The sequence below is a fragment of the Pygoscelis adeliae genome, unplaced genomic scaffold, assembly GCF_000699105.1.
Source record: "Pygoscelis adeliae isolate BGI_AS28 unplaced genomic scaffold, ASM69910v1 Scaffold25, whole genome shotgun sequence".
NCBI lineage: Eukaryota > Metazoa > Chordata > Aves > Sphenisciformes > Spheniscidae > Pygoscelis > Pygoscelis adeliae.
In genome coordinates this window covers 4,018,485-4,028,881 of record NW_008824808.1, presented here as the reverse complement: position 1 = coordinate 4,028,881, position 10,397 = coordinate 4,018,485, and the positions used below count along the sequence as shown (strand labels likewise).

At 37.6% G+C, this 10,397-nt stretch overlaps 1 protein-coding gene across 1 annotated transcript in view; it reads right to left on the bottom strand.

The window, feature by feature from the left end:
• NGLY1 (N-glycanase 1) overlaps positions 1-10,397 on the bottom strand; it is a gene marked incomplete at its 5' end in the record, with an annotated part of 24,913 nt that overhangs the window by 9,345 nt on the left and 5,171 nt on the right. Inside the window, 5 exons of the mRNA XM_009324213.1 lie at positions 3,821-3,931; positions 4,111-4,256; positions 4,678-4,799; positions 5,542-5,764; positions 9,022-9,181. Of these exons, the coding sequence (XP_009322488.1) occupies positions 3,821-3,931; positions 4,111-4,256; positions 4,678-4,799; positions 5,542-5,764; positions 9,022-9,181 (762 nt within the window). The remainder of the gene's footprint in view (positions 1-3,820; positions 3,932-4,110; positions 4,257-4,677; positions 4,800-5,541; positions 5,765-9,021; positions 9,182-10,397) is intronic.

Below are 10,397 nucleotides of genomic sequence, written 5' to 3'. Positions count from 1 at the left end.
GGGAAACCCAGTGTCAGGGGTCATCACCACTGAAACTAGTAATGCCACACTGAGAATTGGTTGCCCTTGCTCTGCAGCTGTTGTAACAATATCTGAAAAAAACAAACCTGTTAAAGAACAGAGCTTCAACACAAAAGGGGTGTTTCAGAAGACAGGCCTCTTATGTATGACACAAGAAATTAGTAAGTTCCTCAACTGTAAAAAGTACAAGTATGTTAATTCTTGTCATCTTCCCCCACCCCATAGACTTTTGCATATAAATGCTAGCAGCCTGTAATACATGCATAACGCTCAGAGTCTGCAGAAATCAACACTGCCTGTGCTGGGAAAACCTGTAACTACATTTCCGACAAGTGACATTGTCACCAATAGCATTCATGCACTAAAACAGATTCCAAGAACTCCATTATCAACTGTCATGGCTCAAACTTCCTGCTTTTGTTTTTTCTTAAGGTATTACCCCCTACATACATGCTCAGGCCCCATCTATCTTTGGCAGACAAAGGGAATAGGAAGGAAGAGGGTTTCAGAACTGCAGCTTTAAAATCAGTTCGGCATCACATGCAAGTTATGCTGTTGATGTTTCTGAAGGACTGTGTTTTGGAAGATGGATAACCTGTGATTTAAGTGGACCCACTGCTGGGTAAGCAACAGATAATTTGAGGGTAGAAATTGAATTTCAAACGTTTAAACAAGGAATACTGGTTCACCTCACATCAATCACCACGAGATGGTCACAATTCAACCTAAATTACTAGTTTTCCTTTTAAGAGCTGACCTGGCTGTAGCTACAATCATTCACAATCACTACCAAAAATGGGGCCTGGAGCAAATAAAAAAGAATTTGTTTCCCTGCCCCACCATCCAATTTCCAATGAAGGCAGTGAAAGTTCAGGGTCCTCTCCCCTTTCTATAGGGGCAACATACAATGGACTGGAATAGGGCACTGCCTATTGTAGGTAACATACAATGGACTGGAATAGGGTAGTGCCTGTACAAAGTAGGTGAAGAAAAACTTTCTAGTCAAAGTGTGAAATGGTACTATAGAATAACATGCGATGGTTGGTAATCCACAGGCTACATACCCATTGAGGAATGGCTGACCCAAATAAAGCACACACACAGTATTTCTGAGAAGTAAGATAGTGCACTGAATGGGTTAAATTATCCTTGCCTCTTTTCCATTTAACAGTGACAGTCACTCAACACCCTTGGAACTGTTATGTTGCCTCTACTTGGCCACTAAACAGACAGACAGGCAGAGAAATAATGAGCAGAGCCATTGTTCTTTATGCAGGAAAGTACAATAATGATCTCTTGGATTCCATTTTCACTAACATTGCAGTCTAGGTGATAACGTATACTGCATACTGTGCTTCTCTTTAGTTGTAACTTAGAAGAATTGAGCTTGAAAGATGCAGTGTTAGGAGCTCTGCATCAAAAGATACCAAGACTATAATCCCTCCTAGTAGGGAACCAGTCTCCAGGAGATGATGGGAAAAGTGAAAGTTAGTGGAGGCCTCTGCCTACATCAGTTATCTGCTGAATGGGTTGCAGTGAAGGAAACAGCATACTAGCTGAAATGGAGACTTGTGACTGAGCAGTGTAATGGCAACCTGCTGTAAAATGTCTTGATAGTTCTAGGGGTGAGCTGCCTTACCCCTCTACTAACCACAGAAGTTGCTGAATATGACATGGAGATCCTCAGACAGCAACTTTTTAATGGCCCCTTGATTCCCACTGCATTGTCACCTTAGTATGAACTTTAGGAAAGGCCCTTTGACTAAGACAAATGTAAGAACGAAAAACTGTTCTTTTAGCAATCCGATGGCAAACTGCCTCTAAGTCCCTGAAATCCAATTCCAACTATAACAAACAAAAGAAAAAGGGAGTAAGAGCAGTTACTTACAAGGATTAAATTTATTATCAATTTAATAAATTAAATTAATCAAACATCTTGTGAACAGCTACTGGGCAAAAGGAAGTATGTGTGGGAGGAGGGGAGTGTGAGTATCATTCAGCTTGTAGAAAGGGAGAGTAAGTTGTTCCTCAAAATAAGATACCATCAAAGAGACTGACAAAGATGTTCTAATATAATCACAAGACAGCTTTAATAATAATTGAATAGGGAAAGTGTGCAGCATAAAGAAGAAAGGGCTGGGATTTTCCACATATAGAGAAAGGAAGACAGGAGAAATACAAGAGTGTCTTGGAAGCGCGGTGTATAGCTTTCTTCCCTTCCCTTAAAAACCTTACTTGGTTTTTAATGTTTTCATTTAAAACATGGCCAGAATGCCTGTTTTTTCTGTTTGAAAAGTGCTCATGTCAGCTCATGAGCTGGAAAAAAAATAAGAAACAGGCCAACAGACCAACGTGCAGCACCATCTGTTGGAGATGGCAGTGCACTTTACTGGAGTTCTCTAGACTGCCGTAAGTGAAACAGAGCATGATCCTATGGTGACATCATTGAGGTGAAAAGGAGGTCAGGCAAGCCAGCCCATGAGTCAGTTACCTACACTTTCCTGATTCCATCAATCTTGTCAGAGTAATTTTTCAACTTACTAGCACCTCATTTCCAAGGTTCTCTCTCCCTACAGACAGCCGGTGGAGGAGAAGAGTCTGGTGACTGGTTTCTATTGCCAGTAGATCAGAAGATCAGTTTTGTAGTCAGCAAGGGTTCAATGCTTGGAGAGGACACCATTAAATTACTGCAACCCTGCACAAAGTGTATGCATTCCTCAATTTGAATTTCTGATCCTTTACCTCCTTTTATGTTGCTACTCTGTGGTCAGCCTTCTCAGTGCTCCACTCTGCTATGTGACTCTAATTTTTCATTACTGATAAAACATTTGAGGCCAGGGCTTGAAATCATGAGTCCAGCTCAATTCTTCACACTCTTAGTGTGTGGCTATAACCCTCAAACCAGCAGGCCTCTAAAAAGGCAAAAACTGTTTATTAAGCCATCAGTTATATACTATCACAAGAACTAAAGTTCCGATGCACAGAAATTAGCCCTGGAAGGAAGTGGGGACAAAACGGAACCTTACAGGTGGTTCAAGGTTTTGTGGTATTCTAGTATATAGAGTCAAGAAAAGTTCATCCTGACGCAAGTAGGGAGTGGAAAAAGCTTAGCAGAGAGGTGCTGAGTGCACTCGGGTTCTGTGACTATGACATGCAGGTACAAATGGCTCCATGTGTTTTGGGGATGTTAGGCATGAACAGTATGTGCGGCTCTGAGCCAAAGCTCTACTGACAATCAACACTTGTTGAAAGTCTTGGAAACAGCCTGTGGATCATTCTTCCTGCTTCCTAGAGCTTGTAAGAAGTTATGGGAAACAAATTAGGCCTACATTTCTTTTAACTATAAATGCTATTGTTTTCAAGTTACAGCATTATTGATGTGGAAAATGCTCAGCCACCCTCAAGGAGTCCACACAGTTACAAAGCAGTTGTAGTTTACCCCAACATCTGGTGATACACAAGTCTACTCCAAAGCCATCAAGAAAACATACATATACACACACAGTATATATTATATATACACACACTGTATATACACACCCACTTGACTATGTAAGAGATAATATGGTAATCCTTTTACATACCATTCTTTATCTTATTTCACCTAAGTTCAGCACTGTGACTGAATCCTATGTATTCAGTGTAAAATGAGGTCTGTATAGTTAGCAGCATTTTACATTCCATAGTGCATGGACATTCCTAACAGGCTACCAAATGCATTCCTTTGTTCAAGGACTTCACATTCTGGAAAGACACTTATGTTTCACTTGAAGAAATCCATTTAAGAAAAGTTACATACCGTTTTATTTAATGCGTTAATTGTTTCACGTAGTGTAGTTTCACTGAGTGCTGTTCTTCTAGAGAGTACTTCTTCATGCTTACAGCTGTATCTCCAGGTGACATCAACAACCTCAAGCACAAGTTGAAGAAGAAAATAAAGCAACCAAAAATTCCCATGTACCTTGCTTCATTTAAAGAGGCTAGCTCAAAGTATGTTTTTCTATAATAATTCTGGAAATCACACTAAGATGGAATATCACACACTTGCCTCAGGGCAAGTTTGTTTTTTATTAACATCGTTACTCCTACCTCATCTTTGGAGAATGCAATTATGTAGGAGAGCTTCTTTCCCCACCCAGTTTCATAGAGAAGAGGTTTATCACAGACATTTTCACAGGGATCACAGTGAAGCCATCTTTTCTGAGATGAAGAATATACTTCAGTCCACACATGATCTATATAACAAAGGCCATGAATAAACAATGAATTGTAAGGATAGATCCTCTCTTCTAATATTGCACCATATTGTAACTTTTCCTGATTTATTAAATGAAGGAACAAGTGAAAGAACATGTTTTCTGTTCATCTACATTCAGAAAAGTTACCAGAGCTTTCTCTTTCTATTTTAGGATCATGTTCACTTAGATTCAACTAAAGATTGTATCATTCTGAAGTCAATCATCTAACCTTACTTGCAGAACTATATTTCATCTCATCAAGCAAGACAGGAAGCTGAATTTATATTCAGTCTTTGTTTGCTGAACTGCATAACTTTATATGCTGCCTGATGGCTAATATAATCTGAGAACCATAAAATATATAACCCCATTTTGCATAGGTTTGTATTAACATTATGATAGTCTAGAATACTGATACCTGTACAGTCCCATACATATCTAGCTTCAAACCCTACAGCTCTGCAACACAGTGTAAAACAGTTAGCCCACTCGCCACAGCGTCCACATCTGGTTTCCAGAAGTTTTTCGGGGTTGTTATACCTACAGGAGAAAAACAAAACAAAACCAGAATAATTGAAAATACATTTCGCCTTTCAAAATCTTTACATCATGCCTGTCCTTGTGACGATTTGAACAGAATTCAGTGTCATTCCACCCACAGAAGACAATGGAAATGATTGCTGTACTGCACAAAACAAGCGTGAGCAGAATGCTACTTTTACTTTGACTCACATGACCCCATCACGTTTATCGCAGCAGTGAAATGAATCTGGGTTTTTTCAGTTATCAAAATTGATTTAGACTTCATCTTAAAAATATAGTTTTTCTATGCTAGTCCTTTCGATAAGTTAGCAAAAATACAAAAAAATTAGGTATTTGCTCTTTTGCTATAGACTCAGCAAAAGATATCTATTACCCTATGTGATTTCCCATAGAAGTGAAAGTTTTCCTTGAAATAACAAAAACCTACCTACATACTATGCCAATATTAAAGTACAATTTCTAAATAAAATACATTATCAAATTAACAGTAAAAAAAAAAAAGAAGAAAATCAGACAAGTATTCAGAACAAGGCTACTTAAAAGAAAGCAATATTTTGTTCTTAAAAATCTCTGATCTTATAGAGCAATAGCTGGTTATCAACCATCCTATCACGTTGCTTAAAACGGCTTCTCTAATCTTTCAACCAACAACTTATCACTTGTTCACAAAATGCACAAATGCAAAGCTGTTTCTGGAAAGACAAGAAAAAAAAGACAAAACAAATCTTTGCATGCTTACCTTGGGAATCTATTACAGAACTGACACTGGTTGCAGTAATGATTTTCCACTCGACTGACATTCCATCTTAGATCATCATCAGTAGGCAACAGGTAGTCACTTTTAGGCTCTGTCTGCCCACCACACCTGCTGCAAGGAAGATTATTTACCCAGTGAAAAAAGTCATTCTTAAACCAGTCCAAGAGCTCCAACAACAAGAAGTCCTCTTCACTCACATGTGCACCTGTAAAATTTACACAGCACAGTTAGGTCAAATGAAAAAATAATTTAGTTGAACTTTCCAGTATCTACATATATCACCATCTCTGGGCCTTTATTACATTTTAGAAGTCTCATTATAAAAAAACTTCATATGTTACTTAAGCACATACAAAAAAGAAAATCTAAATTCTCAAGACTGAATAACATCAAACTGTGTATCTAAAGAACAAAAAACTGCACTCCTAAGCAGTACAGCTAGAGTGAGAATAAGGAATTGCTCAGAAAAACAAGTTAGATATACAGTAAAGCCCAGTGAGGTTCCTCATGCCCCTCATATTCTTCCAGGGCTTCAGAAGAGAGTGTTAATTCTTTTTCTGCTCCTAAATATTCTTTTCCTATTCTTAGCTATTAGACTAGGAATAACAATTGCCTTGATTTCATAACCCCAAAGAACCAGACACTGGCAGCAGTCTAGACAACTAGGTGTAACAAGAACAGACTTTCTACAAATGCAACTTAATTACTGTAGAAAGTGTACATATACCATGTGGATGAAGTTGAGTTTGTTTATAAATTCAGCAAATAAACACCTTTGTCAGCTTACCCAAGCTAGACACAGGATGTCTTTATTTTTCTACTCTAGCCAATTCCACCACATTAGACCACCAGACTCTTCTGGCCCATTTTCCTGTGTTCACAGCAAGTGTTAGAATCTACTCACACACTGTCACTATTCCACCACCTGGAAATAACCCCACTTTACCTAGTTAACGAATTTAAAAATCTAGTCTGCCAAAAGCGACCCAAAAGGGGTTCTAACTCCTTAGAGTCTTTAAATGTATATTCCGCTCCAATGCCCAGAGAGATACTCTTTCCTCTCAGATTCATAAACATTTAAATAAGTCCTCCTATTAACGCCATCATCTAGGCCACACCGCAATCATAGATATTAATACCTGATTACTTTATGTACTACAGCTTGTTTGTAGTCACAGGGCAGACAAGTCTGACTAATGAATATGGAGATACAAAAATAATTTATAAAAATGCTGTTTAAAGGAAGTTGCACTAAATTTGTGCACTAGCTCCTTTTTCAGGATGGCAAAGAAAGACTAGGTAAGATGTTTTACTTATTTAAGCTCAATTCACATCTTCCTCTGAAGCTGAAGTAGTCTTTGATACAAAAGACACTGTGGGGGCCCTAACTCTATTAAACACACATTGCCAAGACTATAAAGCGCATGAGAAAAAAAATCATCTGTTAATTAAAGCAAGAAAACCTGACTTTTAATTGTAGTAAAATTTCCATTTGTACTTATTATATGTGAAAAACATTTGTACTGGAACACTCAGACAAGGTGTTATTGCTTACAAAGTGGATATACTTGTATATCCAAACTTTCTGCTAAAAACTGAATGATAAGATTTTGAGCACAGGCCATATTCTCTTTTCCTGGATAACAACATACAAACCAGAACCCAGCTATGAAAATATGACTGCTATCACATGAATATTCTTCTCTTGGTTTGCAAAATAAATCCTTCATAAACACATTGCATGGAAAGAATGATGAATGTGATTTATTTGAACAGAAAACAGTTGGCTGTGACATGCAGCTATTTTTGACTGCACAATCCAGCTTTCTAACGGAAAGTGGTAAAGGGAAACAGTAAAAAAAGTCTGTACTCCTGACCAAATGACCGTGATCTTCCTAGCCTTTATGAGCCAAAAATGCCTATTATGCATTGTAAGGGAAGTCCTAAAAACAAAAGTCCCCCAGCACTAAGCAGTTATTCCCACAGATGAGTCTTAATACAGCAATACAGATAGACCAAAGAAGCTGAAAGGGCCAATTTCCCATACATCTCATACACAGTCCATTCCCAAAGGAATATTTCTATAAAGCTCTTTAAAAATGCTTTCAAACCATCGCAATCCAAAACAGTGGAGCTCCATCCCTTCCCCTTTATTTGTATCTAAATTAAGGTCTGGAAGCCATTTTGAATGGATCTGCTTGATGTCTTTGGAAGAAGCACTTGGAAACACCACCCTCCTCCTTCCTTCCCCTTTTTAATAATGTGCACAGCAGAATTAGAGCTGAGTCTAAGAGCTATGCTTGGCTTTATTTTCCTTTTTAAAGGAATTTAAATAGTTTTTGTTTATTACTGCTAAGTCTCTTCCCCATTGCACTGCCCTATGCTGCTGAATGAGAATGCTTTGTACTTGTTTATGTGGTTTCCTACTTCCCAGTATAGTTTTATAAAAAGAGAAAAATTACTAAGAAAATCCATTGTCAAAAAGTTCCCTAATGCCAAAGGCACAATTACATATTAGTGTGTGGCTGTATGAGACATCACAAGGTCTTTTATAAAAAAGATGAGAAGAGCTGATTTTTGGTTTGCAAATCAACAGCACTCCCATCAAGTTAGCAGAACTGCTTTAAATAGTATTCTATCAAAGATTCACAATGAAAAGGATTTTTTTGTTTAAATATGGTCTTGGAATAATTTTTTTTTTGAATATTTATCTCATACAAGTAAAGTTTCACTATATTGCTGAAACAAATCTAAAACTGTCACTTGAAAATATGTCATTTTAACTAACAAAGACTTAGTACATTCAAAACAAATTTGCATTTATGAAAACACAAATTTTAGCCACTGATGCCACAAATATTTATGCCTATATTTCACTTCCAGCTCCAAGAGGATGGCATGTGAACAACCCTATTCTTTTGAGCATTAGGTGATTCTTTGTATCAGGTTGTGTCTTGGAAAGGTCTCATGCAGAATCTCACCAATAATATCACTTTAAAAAGAGAAGCAGTATTTTGAAATTTTATTCTGAATTTTGAATTGTAGTACATACGGGAAAACTGCACTCTGACAATTTCAAAACAATGACTACTCAAACAAGAAGCTCCCCTCCTCTTGTAGCTATTTCACTCTAGATGCAAGGAATATAACAGTACATGCTCACCCTATTTGTTTCCCCAGCATCGTTTACTACTAATTCAGAAATTAAGACTGCAAAATTTCTACGTGAAAGCACTAAAGGATGGATGACAAAAGTGAAATAAAAAAATAACAGAAGTAAGGAGAGAGAAGAGTAGAAAATTTGAAAATTAGGAAGAAGGTAATTCTAATTTAGAGACAGCATTTGGAACCTGCAGACACATGACCAAATCCACACACCTAAAGCATAGTAGATACAGGCATCATCCAGATGTTTGAAAGAATATTTCTAGTTTCATATACAGTATAACGTGGTAGCATTACCTTTGTCCAGTCTTGTAGCTTGTGCTAGCTTTTTCTGAGCCTTCCCTTTCAATTGCTGGAGGGGAATTGAAGCTAGTGCTTTCTGCTGAATAGAAGGATTCTCATACATCAATACAAGATGCTCAAATTTTGTTTGAAGTGTTTTCAAGATATTTGCAGCCTGCAAAAGGATTTTCAGTCACAAGATGATTTATGAACTTCCACCTTAAGCCAGAAGAACCAAGCTCTCCTATTTTAGTTTAAGGCAGTTGTAATTCTATACTTAGTTACATTACATATTTCTTTACAGGTGAAATGTTTACTTGTAAAGGTATCAATAAAAATTGCAGATACCACCACCCAAACTGTAAAGCCAGCCTTGTCATCTTTTGAGCATTCTGAATGGTGTCCTGAGTGAAAAGTGTACTGATTCAGGGAGAAGAGAAAACTGTTTTTAAAGACACCTCTGATGGCAAAGTTTTTGACTTCCTCTCCCCACCATTTCTTTTGGGCAGCTTTTACCTGAAATCCACAAAAGAACCTGTAATTCATTCAATTTCCTGGCCACTGCTGCACCAGTTCACAGAAAACTCTATTATTTATGAATGCTGCTTTTCCATTTCTTACTCATGAATGCTGCCTGTCTATTTCCACTTCCTTCTCTCACAGATCAACTCTGACACAGATTTGAATAGATAGCCCTGTGACCATATATTGAATGGTGTCTGTCACTAGAAATCGAATGTAAGTACTAGGCTTCTTCAGTCAGTTATCCTAAATGTCACTTAGTGGCAACTATATGTTGCACCCAGTAAGATACACCCTTATCTACAAAAAGAAATAGCTGAAGTTAATAACAGTGGAGTTGGTAGCAGAGCAAACTATTTACTCCCATTTAAAGGGGAACAATACAGAAAGTTAAATGGGATTTTAAAATTAAGAGTCTGGCATATTTTGGGGGAAAGCCTGTGGTACTGCTAAATTACCTTTTCTCTACTGCTAGATCACGCTTCAGTCTTTAGCCTTTGTTAACTACCATCGTTGTTTCATCAAAAATCCCACACTTTCCTGAGACGCTAGCAGCAAATGCAACATAATACACAGGTGTGAGAACTCTTCAGAAGATAACTTCTTTCAAAAGAGCATTTAAATTAGGAGTGATTATTTTGATGCTGGACAGTACTACAGGACCAGTCCTTACTTTTCATAACTGCTGAAACAGAACAGAACTGGTTTCGCTCTTCCTGGAGCTCATCAGCTGTAGGTAACTGGTTAACATCATAAACCCAATCGTGTTCAGATTCACTTTAATACAAGTTGAAAGAACAGAAACGAGGGAAGTTAGGGACTGACAATGGCTTACAGATCTTCATGTTCTGTCAGCTTTCTGAAAGAGT